This window comes from Trematomus bernacchii, unplaced genomic scaffold (assembly GCF_902827165.1).
Source record: "Trematomus bernacchii unplaced genomic scaffold, fTreBer1.1, whole genome shotgun sequence".
Lineage (NCBI taxonomy): Eukaryota > Metazoa > Chordata > Actinopteri > Perciformes > Nototheniidae > Trematomus > Trematomus bernacchii.
Window position 1 is genome coordinate 10,107,823 of NW_022987593.1, and position 15,486 is coordinate 10,123,308.

A 15,486-nucleotide genomic window follows, 5' to 3' on the forward strand; every position below is an offset into this window, starting at 1 on the left:
GTGGTGTGTGTGTGTGTGTGTGTGTGTGTGTGTGTGTGTGTGTGTGTGTGTGTGTGTGTGTGTGTGTGTGTGTGTGTGTGTGTGTGTGTGTGTGTGTGTGTGTGTGTGTGTGTGTGTGTGTGTGTGTGTGTGTGTGTGTGTGTGTGTGTGTGTGTGTGTGTGGTGTGTGTGTGTGTGTGTGTGTGTGTGTGTGTGTGTGTGTGGTGTGTGTGTGTGTGTGTGTGTGTGTGTGTGTGTGTGTGTGTGTGTGTGTGTGTGTGTGTGTGTGTGTGTGTGTGTGTGTGTGTGTGTGTGTGTGTGTGTGTGTGTGTGTGTGTGTGTGTGTGTGTGTGTGTGTGTGTGTGTGTGTGTGTGTGTGTGTGTGTGTGTGTGTGTGTTTTAAGAAGCAGCAGGGCTCAGCTGACTTCTCTCCTACAAAAACACACCCTTTGCTTTGCCACGAGGGAAAAACAAACTAATACCGCTTCTCTTTCCTTTTTTTCGTCTTCACAAAACATCCATCTTTTTTAGTCGCAGGAGGCATCCGTGCACCTCTGTCTCTGCCTCTCCACTTTGATCACACATTCTATTTGATGCTGCTCGGGTCTAAAATAACTCCTCTCGGCTTGTCAATAACTCAAGCTAACTCTGTTATGTTAGCTCAAGCCCCGATCACGAGAGGGAAAAGAACACTTTTGCTGCTCGACAAACCATTTCCCCGTCAGGGAGAGAGGCCGAGATCTCTGTGAAGTAGATGGAGCAGTCAGGTGACATTTTTTACACCGCCGCGTTAATCTGCACCTGAACCGCAATCATACAGATAATTACCAACATGGGAACTCTGCCAGTTTGAACCAACTGGGTCAATGCAGTGATCCTCATGCAGGGGTGTAAAGTCACTATGTACCATTCTGAGGTACTTTTACTTTGCTTAGGTTTTTCAATTTGAGGTTACTTTGTACTTTTACTACACTACATCTACGTAGTACCTTTGTCAATATATTCACATTCTACCCAGCAGTAATTAAAATGAGTTCCACCTTTACAAGCTTGATAAAAACATAATAACATCAATGATTATAATTCTGATTCTGAAATGGGCCAATCTGCATAGAGAGTACTTAGTACTATGAGTATATTTAGATGCCAATACTTTTGTACTTTAACTTGAGTAACATTTTGAATAGAGGACTTTAACTTGTAACAGAATATTCTTACACTTCTACTTTTACTTAAGTACTAGCTCTGAGTCCTTCTCTTCCACCTCTCTCCCCCTGTGTGGGGGGGGGGGGGGGCATTTCCTTGCCTTGTTTTCCATCGCCCACCTGCGGCGCGGCTTAAATGTCAACCAGAAGCTACACAATTGGGTGCTCGCCTTGAGAGAGTGAGAGGAGGAATGAGTGAGTCAGGGGAGAGCGAAGCGCTGCCAGCTGGGTCACGGCAACCCCCATGTCGGAGTAGATCAAAGAGAGCCCGGCCCACATCCTGTCACCGACCTCTGACCCCTCTGTAGTTCAGAGCTTTGGCTCAACACTGCGGCAAAAGCCTTCTTTCAATCAGCTGTAACGCTGCGAAGAGACAAGTAATGATTGATGGTGTTGATTGTAATGACAGGTCATTTGTCCCTCCCTGCATGGTGAGACACTCTGAGTCACCCTCATACGTCTGCTTTGGGTTAATGTGACGTGAATGTGACCAGGGTTTTCGAATTCTTTCCTTTTGTTTGGTGTACACAACAGTTACTTCATCGTTTTGGTTTATTAATCCTTTTGTTTTTCTTTTCTCTCCAGGAGGGAAACGGAACAATTTCTCCACATGCAAAGCGAAGGCAGCAGCTACGGGCCCTCTGCTAGAGATGGAGGCCTGTTAGATTTCCATGAAGACCCTAAATATCCAAACTGAAGCCTCCAGTTCTCAGAGGACCCCACCCTTCCCCCTAAACCCCATCCTTACCCAACCCCACCTCCCCTTTTATTCTTCAACACGGTCACATGTCACCACCAGAAACCCTCCACTCCCGTCCTGAAGGCGCCTGCTGTAGAGACACTGAACTGAACAAGACAATCATGATTAGTAGGAGCACCAATCACGTTCTCTCACCGTACAAAAAAAGCCACATCAATTTGACGTCTGTGTCTCCTTTCACTATCCCAAGGCACTGCACTGAAAAACAGCAGCATTTTTTTGATGTACGCACAAACTTCCTCACGGCACCGCCCTCACACCTGTTTCTGAGTTACTGTAAGTTATTTGTCACCTCGGTTCCTTTGTATAGTTCATTAGGCCGACATTCACTCCCTCAACACCCCCCCCCCCCCCCCCCTTTCTCTCCCTCCCTCTCTGGATTTTTGAGACCATTTGGGGTTTCGCCCGACCGACCAAACACCTCTTTTTAGACTGCACTAAGGAAGCCGGAGGAATCTCATCTTGTCTACGAAACGTCCTCAAGACGCCATTTTTAGTTTGTCGCTGACCAGTTGGTGCAAAAAAGCATCGACGTTCTGATTTGCTTTTTAGACTGAATTTTATTTTGAATGCTTTTTTGTATCTTGAATCCTTGTTTCAATTTCTCGGTGTATATTTTAGTGATTTATTTTGTTTTTTTTAATATTGTTTTTTTTTTTTTTATATAGTGGTATATATGAAAATAAGCTTTGGACACAGGAAAGCCATTTTTCTTGTTGAAGCATCTTGCAGAAAATTGAAACTTAAGGCTTCTTTTGATAACTATTTGTAACAAATAGTGACCTCGAGTCTTGCTCAGATGTAAAATAATGCTCAGTATGTGTACTTTTTAAAACTGTCAGGATATGTCAATTTTCTTGGTATTTTTGCAGGCAACATTAGGACAAAGGCGAGAGTTATGGCTCAGGCCTATATTTTATTGTTCTAAAACATGACAAATGAAGCAGATATATATATTTACCCCAGCACTTGGCAGTCTTTCTTTTATTGCAATGGACCTTTGTCTTTTCTCTCTGGTAGCTAGTGTGGTCTTCAGCCATGTCGTTTATTCCATGCAAGCATCTCTGTAACATTTTGATTTTAATGCTCTATTTTAGTATTACTTGATGAATTCCTTTTTTTATTATCTAATTTTGGGTCACTGTTATCTTGGTGTAGCATTTTGCTTCCCAAGTGGTCATATTTGAACTGTTTCAACATGTTTTTTTTGTAAGAAAAATAAAAAGGCACCATTGGCTCATTGAATCACTCGTGTGGTGGAAAGACCTGAGCTGGAAGTGCCAGATGTAGCAGTCTGTGTGTCATCCTTGGAGATTATGATGCAAATATGCACAGGCTTTAGTTCTGCGTATGTATGGATGGTGTAAATCATGTAAAACACATTTGATCTAATGTTCTAGTCTTTGTGGAAAGACAAGTAATCGGAAGCACTGAACACATTTACACAGTAATATTGTGATTTAAAAGAGAAACCTACATTATGCAGCATACAAACCTTTTATTAATTGGGTCTATATAAAGGGTGAGATCCATTTCCTTCTCCTGTCTTTGTTAAAATTGGCTTTACACTTTAAATTCTGTAAAAACTCGTAACGTAACAATTACATTCTTCAAGTAAACAACATTTTTGATTAGAGAGCCAAGATCAAAGGAAGTCTATTTATAGACTCATGTGAATTGGGCCTCTTGCATGTCTTCATTTCAGGTAAAACAGCACCACCTTGTGTTCCTGTTGGATTAACAGGACACATTGAAGAGGGTTAACATTCCCAAAAGCATCTAAAAAAGTGTTTGTCATTTGATTTACAAGACCTAAATCCCCCATGTGTCCGATAACAATAAATCTCATCAAACAGCCCTTTCAAATGGACAGCAGTAACCATACTAAATCTACAATAGTTTGTAAGTGCTAAGGTTTGTATATAAAGGGTACATAAGGGGGGAGTAGTCCTCCACTCAATAATGCTTGTTTATTAAGTCACTGATAGCTTAAAAGACTCCTTTTAACACATTTAAATGGAAGTAATGAAGAATAAATCTGCACTACTTATTTTGTAAAAAGCTGTCTACCAAACCTGTTATGAAGATAATATGAGACTTCCGATGGAGAAAACTCCCTCAATCGGTTTCCCCCCCCCCTTGACAGAATGCTGCTTTCGAAGGACGGCAACAAAAACTGGGAATTTAGTAATGAAAGAGTAACTTTGAAGGATGTCCACTTGGTTTCTCTTAACCAACAGGAGGCAGTGACGCACCAAACTGAGCAGCGGTGTTGCAGGGAAGTAGAAGACTGCTAGCTAACAGATGTAACATTGTGGCTATAAACAAAATAGTCTCTGCTAATGTTTAATGAGAAAGTTATTCATTAAAGACTTCTGTTACAACTCAAAGACACAAACAATGCAACCTGGTTAGCAACACTGAATGCCTCAAAGAACTTCAATACAAGTTGTATTGTCTTAACAGTGATATTATTTTATCCCAATAATAATTTGACTAAGGCTACAAGATATGAGAAGCAATCACATTAAAAACAGAGACAAAGTATTTGAAAAATCTATTTTAATCTGATTTAATCTCCACACATAAAAGGATATCATTCAGAAGAAGATGGACTGACAGACAAAAGTCGACGTTTATCATAGAAGGCACACTTTGTTTCTGATTAGTCCTTGTTAGATGGCTTTATTATTAAAGTTCTAGTGAGGAAATCACTAATACTTGTAGAATCCTTCTCCTGTCTTTTTGCCGAACTTGCCCTCTGCAACCAGCTTGTTGAGCACTTCACTCTGAGCGAACATCGGGTTGTCAGGATTCGCTGCAGACCAACCTAAAGATCAAAAAGGGTTTCTTAAATTAAAGTCATCGAATAAATGTAGAGGGAAGTAGCAAAAGGCAAGACAAGACTCAAATAAAGTACCACAAATGTAAAGGTGTGTACAGTACAGGTTGGATTTACTCTTTAGTTCCATCTCATAACGATAAATCTTCTACATAGTCTTCCTCACCATCCATGATGAACTTCATGGTGTCCAGTCCTACGTAGTCTGAGAGCTCAAACGGTCCCATGGGATAACCACATCCAAGTTTCATGGCAATATCAATGTCCTCTTTGGATCCATCACCTGAGGGAGAAGACAGAAATACAAGAACCGTGAGAATATGCAGAAATCCATCAACAACAATCATATGATATATAACTATATTAAAGGATACTGAATAAGAGCTTCATTACTTGATACCGTTTCTACCCCAGCGCTGAGAGTAGAGCAAGGTTATTTTTAGTTATAACTCCCATTTAGGGTTATAAAATGTTGAAATAGTAGAACGACTTAAATGAGCATTTAGGTGGGTTTTATTTATCTTTGTCAATCAATTTTTAAGTTAAAGTTAGCTAGGAATGTTATTGGCTTAATGCAGAAGAAAAGAGAAATGCCAGAAAGGTGTATTGTTATAGTTTCTGTTTAATAAAGAAATATACTATACATTTTCTATTTTGATATTTAGTGAGTGTAATTTACGAAACCAGTACTGCAAACTCATAACTAGCCTAGCATCTTGTAGGTGTGTATAGTATCTTATAGTACGTGATACAGTGCTACACCAACATATATTCTCCTTTTAAATTACATAAAGAAGGACTGAGGTTCTTTTGCACTCTTGTGTTTTCACTTCCCAAAGAAACATAGTTATGGACACTTGCTCATAGATAAACCTCCCTATAAACAAACTAAGTATGTAGGTGCAGTACTCAGTACGTACCTCTCTCATACATCCGGACGGCATCCAGGATGTAAGGAAGCAGCAGGCGGTTCACCATGAATCCCGGTGTGTCCTGAACAGAGACATGTTGGAAGCGGCTGAGTGGGGATGTTTAATTTATTTGTATAAGACTCCAGCTATAATGACATCAGACACAAACTCTCACCTTGCAGGACACGGATGTCTTCCCGAGCATTTTGCTGAAGTTCAGGAGGGAATCGAACGTCTCTTGGCTTGTACTTGAGGTTGAAATGACCTGTGAAAGATGAATGCTTTATCAACTTTGATTTTAATAAAGTGTTGGTAGCATAATAGATTCAAATAAAGTGTACTTAGCATTATACAGGTGTTTCCAACCTGAGCTTAGACATAGAATAACTAAGAATGACACCGTATTGCATTATTTTGGGCATGATTCAATTCTCTGTATTTTCTTCCATCATAAAGCTGAAAAATAAATCCTTGAAACGGTTGTATTTTCTATAAATGTGCTCTGTTCACAGATGTATAATGTATCCATAATAATGGTCTCAAAGTATAGCGGTGCTGAGGAAACCCTTAAATAAGTAATATAAAAAAGGACAAAAATTGTCCCACAAAAACAAAAAACGGTGATATATTTGTCGCCCAACCCAACCCTGCATAGATTATCTTTTCATAATACTGAACAGTTTATTCCTCCTGTCCCAGGTCTTTGCCATGCACATGCACTCTAATAACATCCCTTTTAGAAACCCTATTCTCTAAAATAATATAACATGTGTTTTTGTTGAGTGGCCGTACCTCTACGAGCCTCATCACAGGGACAGGGTTGAAGAAGTGAAGTCCTCCGAATCTGTCCAGCCTGCTGGTGGAGCTGGCGATGTCAGTGATGGAGAGAGAGGAGGTGTTGCTGGCAAAGATGGTGTGTCTAAAAGAAACGTGTGCAAAAAAGCAGAAAGTTCATAAAACACAATATGGACAGGAGTTAATAATAAAAGCAAACATGTGCAGTTCATAACTAAATCATCTTTTACAAAGGCCACCAAATGTAATATGTGTGCCAACTTCCCTCGGACCAAAACGTGGTGTTGGATTTTTAAATTAATAAAGGTTCATTCATTTTGAATACTGACAGCAGCAGTAGAAAACATGCTTTTGATAAGCAACATTTATAACTAATGAATGACACAGAAAGGGGGATGGTGCTTACGCTGGTGCCACCTTGTCAAGCCCACCAAACAGATCCTGTTTCACTTTCAGATTTTCCACAATGGCTTCCACCACAAGATCTGTGCCCTGAACAACTGATCCAGCATCTGTGGAGATGGACACGTTCTGCATGGCTTTCTGCAGGAACTCCTCCCCTGCCTGGAACAAAACCCAAAATGCAATATCTCGTATTAATGACACACATTTCATTTGTTTTTTTTATTTGGTGTGGTGGCTTGACATGTCTCACCTCTGGCTTGTCAGCAAACTTCTTCTTCACCACTCTTTTAAGGTTCCCTTCAATCCCTTTCACTGCCTTTTTGAGGATGTCCTCATTTGTGTCCACCAGCGTCACCGCGTGGCCAGTAGAGGCAGCGACCTTTCAGGAAGAAATGAATTTAAGATGGGTTAATAAAAGGTTATTCCTGAGTGTAATGAATTGGTACATTTAGATGTGCTTGTATAACCAAAGTACTTTGTTTTGGTTGTATTTGTTGATGGTTCATTAAAGGAGATACATGCTTTTGTTTGTGGACTCAGGTGTGTTATACTTCACTTAAAAAAAAAAGAACAGTGAACCGGTCTTTTGTATGTTACAAGGTGTTATAAAATCAGATTGTTCTGTTTCCCTGCCAAAACATATAAAAAGAAGGATGAAGTGTGTTCACACTAAAGTCACACAATTATATGTAATATGTTGTATCTATGTTTCACCCCTTTAACGCAGCGCACAGTATAGAGAAGAAACAGATTGCAGGAATATTAGTGAAATAGCTGGAGGAGCATCTTGGAAAACTAAGTATACAAAAGAATGTTTTAAACATTTTAGTCCCAATGTTTTACTTTATGCTTCGATTACTTCTACTGGGAAGTTAAGTTGATTTGACTATCACACAAAGAACACCAATAATAGTCTGTGTATGCACGACAACATGGAGGAAAGCTTCTGTGTGCAATGTCAAGGTGAGGAAGAGGGCATTCAGCGAAGAGATTTATCTGGGCAGGATGGATAGAATCCACTAAAATACCTTTACTGTTATTGTATTTGTTCGTTAAACTGTGTGCGATTAAAATGATGGCACAGTGTATAACTATTTTTAATCTTGAAAACCAATACCATTCGGCTTGAGTATAAGAACTACAAAAACACTGTAAATGGTTAGACTTTATACAGTTTGGAAGTAGTATACCCTTGTGGGGCACAGGTCAAATTCTCCAACAGCTGATTACTGGAGAACACACGGCGAGCGACACCTTGTGGCTAAAAGTGAACCCTGCAACTTATCCAGTCTTGTCTTGTTACACCACCACAAGGAAACACAAATGAATGACAACTGAGCTATTTCACAACACATCTTCCTTATGGGATCAATGGGTGATTGTTCTGCGAGACAAGAGCAACACATACTGACGAACTCAATGTCAAACTTCAATGACAACTACAGGCATTTATTTTGAAAGGTTATTTGATACGGAACAACTTGCATGCGACACAAAGTAGCTTTAATGGAATAGTTTTCTTTCAGTTTTACAAGAAAATACACTTTAAGGATGAAACTAAGGTTGTTTCAGCAAATGCACGTCTGGTAACATTTCCAACTCCCCGAAGAGTAGCTGCCTCACTAGCTATTATGAAGCTAACAGCTAGCTACATGTCTTAACACACGTATACACACACACACCAAAGGCATTTTGTCGCTTACCTGTGCAATCCCCGCACCCATCTGCCCCCCTCCGATAATTGTCACATTTTTAATGACAACATGTCTCACAGCAGAGGAGGACAGACCCCTGCATATGTGGTGTGTGAAGAAAGCCATGTTGTGTCAAACTGCTGCAGGACTGTCAGAGTGGAAAGCAGGAGGAAGGTCGGCGGTCACGTGATCGCGCCTCCACGACCTTTCACACAGATTCTCTCCTCAGGTGTCATTACACATTTACCAAAAGAACAATATTCAGCATACAAAGGTTACTTTAAAACTCCTTTGAATTAGCAATACAGAATGTAAAAATATTTCATATACGAAAAGGCCCCCCTGCTCAAACATTAAAACATAGGATTCCCATGTCAAATAATTTTTAATTCATATAATATAATATTTATTATTTACACCCGGGTGCCCGTAGTTCAAAATGCTATTTACACCCGGGTGTCCATAGCTAACGATGCTATTTACACCCGGGCTACACATTAGATACTGTTTTGGATGGAGGCTATAGTATTTATGGAAATGTTTCTTTGATAACTTAATTCCCTTGTGTTGCTGGGTCAAATTGTAATGGGAGATGCTGCACCCGGGTGCTGGTAGCTTACAATGCTATTTACACCCGGGTGTCTGTAACAATGCTATTTACACCCGGGCTACACTTTATACTGTTTTGGATGTTTAGGTATTTATGGAAATGTTTCTTTGATAACTTCATTCCCCAAGTGCTTCTGGGTCAAATTGTAATTCCCCTATGGTGGATTAATCTGCCACTACAGTCGGAAAGAAGTTGTGAGACATGATGAATTTTAGTATGTTTATTTACAAAATACCAGAACAGTAAACGGTCACTAAAAAATCAATTATGTATTTGTGCCCCAATCAGTCTATTTAATATAGCCCTGAGGCTCATGTGGTCCTGCTGGACGTTGGCAGGATCTGCGTCTTTTAGCAAGGCTTCAGCATTCTCAAAGACTCAATTACACATTTATTTACAATATACAGTAGACATTCATTGAATTCATACAAATGAATGCATGCCCCACCCTTGTGTGGCTTTAAGTTGAACTCACAAACAAACAAGTAGACTCAATAAAAAGGCACTTTTAAAATCTGTGCTTTCAGAAACAGTAGGCCTACCAACCGGGACTTGTTGTAGGGTCCATCCATCCAGACACCCCCCTGTTGAAGCGCCTCTCTCCTTCATGATGTTTGTAATTAATAAATACAATTATATTAATTCATTAATAAAAAGACATTAGTGAAAACATGTCATTGGCTTATTATACAATATCAATAGGAGTAAATATACCTCCAGTGCAAGAATAGCTGCTCTTTTGCAGGACTTGGCAGGAAGTCCATGATGTAGACCTGTCGCGATTCTTTTGAGACTTTTGCAGCAACAAGGAACCAGTGTCCATGTCTGCACACTGAAAGGAGAATCCAATGATACTCCCCAAATTACAACTATTCACTCAAACAAAAATGTGTGTTAATAAGAGCACAACAAGAACATTCAGGTCTGCATTTTTTTATAACCGTAAAATTATTTAACTTACATCTTTGTAATCCCAGACGATGTACTTAGACTTGTTCCAAACATTCACAATGGCACACTGAATAACATACACTTGCTTGATTCGTGTGCCAGGACTCCAAGATGCATGATACAAAATGATTGAAAGCAAGCCTTACTTTGTAAAAGTACATAAGAATGAGTAATGCCCATGCCAAAGTTATTTTACTATCACTTTTAATATAATAAAACCACTTCAGATGTATGCAGTGTTTTACCTTATTTACCGCCTTTGGTTTAACTAATCTCTTTAATCAATTTTGACTCTTTTAACTGAAATCTTTCCTTCCCTAATGCCCTACTTAAGAACATTTTAATATGTGCTAATATCTATAAAGCAGTGGTGTGCATCATAAAACAATAACATATATTGAGAATGTGTCTTTTAAAACCAAATGCCTCTACCATATAATATCCATCCACCTTTTTAGCAGCTATTCTGAACACAGCAATGTAAATGCAACACATACCATAAGGCATGATGGTCATTTTTTATTACTATTGACATTTTATGGACCTAAATAATGCTTGAACAATCCAAAAAATAACAGATTGGATGAAGACATTTGCATTAGCAACAGAGCTGCATTCCAATCAAAACACACTTTTTTTACTTTGCAAAAATAACATCGTCTCCCCAGGAGACCTTTACCCACATAGGTAAATGTAATTGGATTGGATTGTTATGACCAAATATTCCACTGTTTCATCTACGGGGGCTCACACACACAGTGTATGGGCAGGGGGCCAGCGTCAGGCCAAAGCGTCCGTGCAGGGAAGGGGGGGGCGTCCCCTCTGGGAGTCTGAATCTGAACGCCTGCAGTAAGATGGTGACCGTCAGGAAGAGCTCCATCTTCGCCAGCTGTTCCCCCATACACACCCTGCGACCTGAAGGGTACCGGACGGAGAAATCATTAGGGTGCACGGATAATTCAAATAAATTCACAGAAGAGTGTTTCAGTTATTTGGCAGATATGAGTTAGCAGTGACATACCAATCCCGAAAGGTATAAAGCATTCCTTCCTGAGCAGCTTTCCCTCGTCGTCCAGGAAGCGCCCCGGGTTGAAACTGTCTGGATCGTCCCACAGAGCGGGGTCTCTGTGGACAGACCACAGGTTGGGCACAATAACGGTTCCTTTGGGAATAGTGTAGCCTCTGAACTCTGAAAAAAAAATTAAAACACTCAATTCAGATGCTGTTCAGATTATTGTAAAACAAACCAAAATTCAGCTCTCTTTATTTATAATATCCATGAAATAAAAGTATTATATTGAGACTGAGAAACCTGACTAGTTGAGCAATAACAGAGGAATTACTGATATATAAGGGTTCAGAGGTGTTGTTGGAGCCATAATATATTTTGTTTGTTTTATTTTATCTGCACAAGTTGAATGTATAATGCAGTTCCAACATTGAGCACAGGATGGAGCATTCACTTGTGAGTGTGTATATGTAATCACCGGGTGATCAGATTCAGGTGTGTTGGACGGAAGCTAACAGTTTTTGACCGTGTCTGGAGAAGCCGTGTGGAGATGAGCTGTGTTAAACCTGTTTGTATTCAGCGTGACTGGCATGCATATTGAACACAAATAAATGGATCGATAGATTGAAAGATATACGACTCGTATGGACATTGTATTATCGTCTGGAACACGTGTCTGAACAAAGTTCTCCCGTTCCCATCCCTCAGTGGCTTAAGTGTAGATTAGGTGGAAAAAGTCACTTCAGGTGTTATCTGTTGTTTACCTGTTGTCTCGGAGGCCATGTGAGGGATAGCCAGAGGAACAGCTACAGTCATTCTCTGCACCTCCATGATGGTGGCTTCAGTAAAAGGCAAACTTCCCTTATCAGTCAGAGACAGGACCCGTTGTGTGCCCACCACTTCATCTATCTCTGCCTGCATCCTGTCTGGAATTAAAATGATAGAAGCAACTCAGAATTAAGCGTACCACTCTTGGATCATTAATTTACCCCTCAGTTAAATCACCAAGATAGTGTAAATAAGCTTTGTATAAAGTGGGATTCAAATACATGTTTTGATGTGCTCATAAATGTGGTTGTGAAAGTGTTGCGGTGTTTAAATGCATGATCAAGCAAATGATTTGTCCTAAAAAGAGAAGTATTTGAGCTGCGGGTTCCCACAGCAGGTTTCACATTCCTTTTTCTTCCCAAAGTGGATTTATGTAGAAAACAACATCTGTGACTTTATCCACCTAAACACTTTGCACATTCAGTTTTACAACAAAGCGCTCATTATCCCAACTATAAACGTTCAATCTCTATTGTACAATTAAAGTTTATATTATTTAAATATTTATTCCTACATCATAAAATAATTGCAACATGGATTTAAATAAAGTCAAGTGTGTTGATTTGTGATTTGTGTGCGTGTATCATTTGTTGTTTTCTACACTGATCTATTTTTGTATTCATCCAAAATACCATTGAAAATATACTAGAGGAATTCTGAGCAAATGTTATTTTCTTGTAGACAACTAGAAAGAGATAACACTCTTTTATAACTTTCAAACTCATACAGATTGGAGATATCTTTGATATAGCAGGTGATGCTCGCACAGCTGTAATCCCTGTAGAGGAAAAGCAAGCGACACAAAGAGCAATCAAGCAGTTGGAAAAGGACTGTAGCGACTTTTACCTTGGACATCAGGATATAAGACCATGTAGAGCAGAATCCACAGAACAGAGTTGGTGGTGGTGTCAGTGCCAGCGATGAAGAGGTCGCTTATAATATAAAAGAGATAGTCTGCTGTGAAGCTGCTGTCCTGCTCTCCTCTCTGTTGCTGGTCCAACATCTCCTTCAGGTACATATCCACCAGATCCCTGGGGTGAGCAGGATCTAAGGTTATCTGGTGATGTACAATAATCTTCTTCAAAAACACTGTGATCTCTCCTTCCACCTGCCGCAACTCCTTGAAGACCCCAAAAGGTAAGTAGTAGAGCAGAGGGAAGACGTTGATGAGGACCGCGGCGCTGTTGACGCAGATCTCCAGCCCTCGGTCCATCAGGTCCAGCAGTTTGCTGAACTCTCGGTCTTCGTGGTGGAAGCGATGTCCCAGGACCAGAGAGCAGATGACGTTGGACACGGCGTTCCTGATCAGCGGGGCCAGGTCCACTCCGGCATCAGCCCCACCCTCCTGACTCAGGACCAGCAGCTGTGATTTGATGGTGTCCAGGCCCTGCAGGATGCACGGCTCCAGGCTCAGCTTCCCCAGGCCGAACGTTCGGAGAGTGGCGTGGCAGAACTTGCGCTGCTTCCTCCACACTGGCCCGTAAGGTGCAAAGACTATACCTAAAGTTCAGTTAAACCAGAGAAGCATTTTAGTCAGTTTGTATTCTTCTCTTTTGAAGACTAAAGTCTAACATACATACAGATAAACTTGTTGGTAGGCTACTTTTACTACTAGTTCATATTTGTACACACTTAATGTATATATTTATGATATCACAACTGTAAACCAGTCTAAAACAACATTACATTATATATACATTCTCTATACATATATATATATATATATTGAATTCTTATATTATATCTGCACTATTTCATGTTTTATGTAAAGGCATTTTTGGAGGGAGTCTTAGAACAAGAATTTATTTGCCAACAACTAGCTTCAATGTAATTGTTGTGCCTATAACAAATAAAGACTTGAAACCAGTCATGTTCATCTCCAAATCCGACAGTTGCAATAAAGGCCTGATAAATATGTTAACATCGTCTTACCAATATCTATGCTAGATAAAAAAACAACCTTGAAAATGTGGAATACCAAATGGGTTTATGTTTTGCTACTCAACGTGTCACTGTGTTGTCCAGCTGTAGGATTTAGTTGAGTTCTGTATAAAATATATGAAAGCTGTCATACGTAGTCTGCTTTGTATTTACTGTGTATGGAGGAGGGAAAGAGCATACAGCTCTGGAAAGAACCACTGCAGCATTATCCGTTTCTCTGTTTATAGGTATGTGTTTGAGTAAAATGACTGACAACGTTTCTCTGTATTGGAATTCAACATACACTGGAATAGAATGACTGCCATATATGCAGAGATTGAGATTCAAGAAACATTTGGACTGGTCCCTTAATTTTTTTCCAGAGCTGTAGATACACAGTGAGACAAACTGGCAAGTAAAATGGACAGGTTAAAATGTTTTCACATCTTAGCAGCCAATAACTCTTTCAATGTACAGAGGCATGTGACTAAAGGATTAAAATACATCTGAGACATGTTATCCTCAAGGTTCAAGGTTTTTTATTTTGTCATACGAACATAGCTACAGTGTAGTTATGACGAAGAAAATCGATAATATTCGCCAGGGCTGTCCGATTTTCGAATTTGATCATGGTCAGTTTCTGGCATCCCTAATAGATAGATAGATACTAACAATAACAGGACGTGGTAGAATGCATATACGTTTCAGCTAGGTTGATTAAATAAAGAATACACTGGATGTGGCTGTCATTTAAAATGCGTTATGTGTAGTGAAGCTGAAAAATTGTCCTATAATAAAAAAACTGTTACCTTTGCGTTTGGTCATGATAGAGATAGAAGGGATGTCTGGTCTGTCGGAGAACACCTCAGGATGGTTGGACAGAGCATCCTTCACCACTTCATATCCATTCAGCACCACCATGAGCTGACTCCCTACAAAGATGCTGTATATGTTCCCATAGATATTGGCGTTTTCCGTTAACACGTCCATAGCGCTTCTGTTGGTGTTGTCCCGCTGCTGTCCAAACCTCCTCTGGATGAAAGAGGGGATGAGAAAGTGGCCAAAGTTTCCCACAACCGGCCAGGGCTTCGGACCTGGCGGGATTTTTGCCAGGAGGTTCCGTTGTTTCTGATACACATGCACTAAATAAAAAACCAGCAGCATTACTAGCAGAGCTGCAGTGTTGACATGCGACAGAACAAAGCTCAGATTCTGCAGCCATGACAGCGAAATCATGTTGTTAAAGTTGTTTAAACTGAAATAGGAGAAGTGGTAATCCTATCCCATGTTCAGGAGTGTTCATGAAGTCCGAGTGAAATCATGAATTGCATGCCAACGAAGCAGAACTTGTATTTAAATGCTCTTTCCACGCGCTTCCTGTGTTGTTGTGAAACTGCTGGGGTGAACGTCTTACTGTCATTGGCTTCCTATTGGCTGACAACGCTGTGCCCGGCTGTGATTGGTGCACATCGATACTGACGACACATTAAAGGCAGTATAAAAAGCAAAGAAATATAAGTAGCCATGGGCTTCACTTTGTTATAAACAAGCGGTGGGGACAATTTCTCCAGATTTAA

At 40.1% G+C, this 15,486-nt stretch overlaps 3 protein-coding genes across 14 annotated transcripts in view; 1 reads left to right on the forward strand and 2 right to left on the reverse strand.

Annotated features, from left to right (window-relative positions):
- lef1 (lymphoid enhancer-binding factor 1) overlaps positions 1–3,236 on the forward strand; it is a 96,101-nt gene extending 92,865 nt beyond the window's left edge. For all 11 annotated transcript variants that reach the window (XM_034130372.1, XM_034130379.1, XM_034130373.1 and 8 more), the window contains one exon: positions 1,770–3,236. In XM_034130372.1, the coding sequence (XP_033986263.1) occupies positions 1,770–1,881 (112 nt within the window). In that variant the 3' untranslated portion in view covers positions 1,882–3,236. The remainder of the gene's footprint in view (positions 1–1,769) is intronic.
- Positions 3,237–4,489: 1,253 nt separating this feature from the next.
- hadh (hydroxyacyl-CoA dehydrogenase) lies at positions 4,490–8,781 on the reverse strand. The gene is made up of 8 exons (XM_034129506.1): positions 8,601–8,781; positions 7,148–7,276; positions 6,899–7,056; positions 6,490–6,616; positions 5,873–5,962; positions 5,707–5,779; positions 4,953–5,069; positions 4,490–4,774 (listed from the first exon to the last, which is right to left on the reverse strand). Exons 1-8 carry the CDS (start codon positions 8,715–8,717, stop codon positions 4,659–4,661), a joined length of 927 nt encoding a protein of 308 aa, XP_033985397.1. The 5' UTR covers positions 8,718–8,781; the 3' UTR covers positions 4,490–4,658.
- A 1,337-nt stretch (positions 8,782–10,118) lies between these two features.
- Positions 10,119–15,295, reverse strand: LOC117481692 (cytochrome P450 2U1). 2 transcript variants are annotated; one of them, XM_034129507.1, is made up of 5 exons: positions 14,719–15,295; positions 12,836–13,489; positions 11,926–12,087; positions 11,174–11,341; positions 10,119–11,067 (listed from the first exon to the last, which is right to left on the reverse strand). In XM_034129507.1, exons 1-5 carry the CDS (start codon positions 15,143–15,145, stop codon positions 10,886–10,888), a joined length of 1,593 nt encoding a protein of 530 aa, XP_033985398.1. In that variant the 5' UTR covers positions 15,146–15,295; the 3' UTR covers positions 10,119–10,885. The 2 variants fall into 2 exon arrangements, with proteins under 2 accessions (XP_033985398.1, XP_033985399.1); XM_034129508.1 differs by lacking the exon at positions 11,926–12,087.
- Positions 15,296–15,486: the final 191 nt, after the last annotated feature.

Bases quoted from the DNA above. Each gene is read 5' to 3' on its own strand.
- hadh (XM_034129506.1), bottom strand. From the start codon at position 8,717: ATGGCTTTCTTCACACACCACATATGCAGGGGTCTGTCCTCCTCTGCT. The intron at 7,277-8,600 runs GTAAGCGACAAA...TCTTCCTGAAAG, and splicing joins TGGGTGCGGGGATTGCACAG to GTCGCTGCCTCTACTGGCCA. The intron at 7,057-7,147 runs GTGAGACATGTC...GTTTTGTTCCAG, and splicing joins AGTTTGCTGACAAGCCAGAG to GCAGGGGAGGAGTTCCTGCA.
- LOC117481692 (XM_034129507.1), bottom strand. From the start codon at position 15,145: ATGATTTCGCTGTCATGGCTGCAGAATCTGAGCTTTGTTCTGTCGCAT. The intron at 13,490-14,718 runs GTAACAGTTTTT...ACTGAACTTTAG, and splicing joins TATCATGACCAAACGCAAAG to GTATAGTCTTTGCACCTTAC. The intron at 11,342-11,925 runs GTAAACAACAGA...TTTTTTTTTCAG, and splicing joins CATGGCCTCCGAGACAACAG to AGTTCAGAGGCTACACTATT.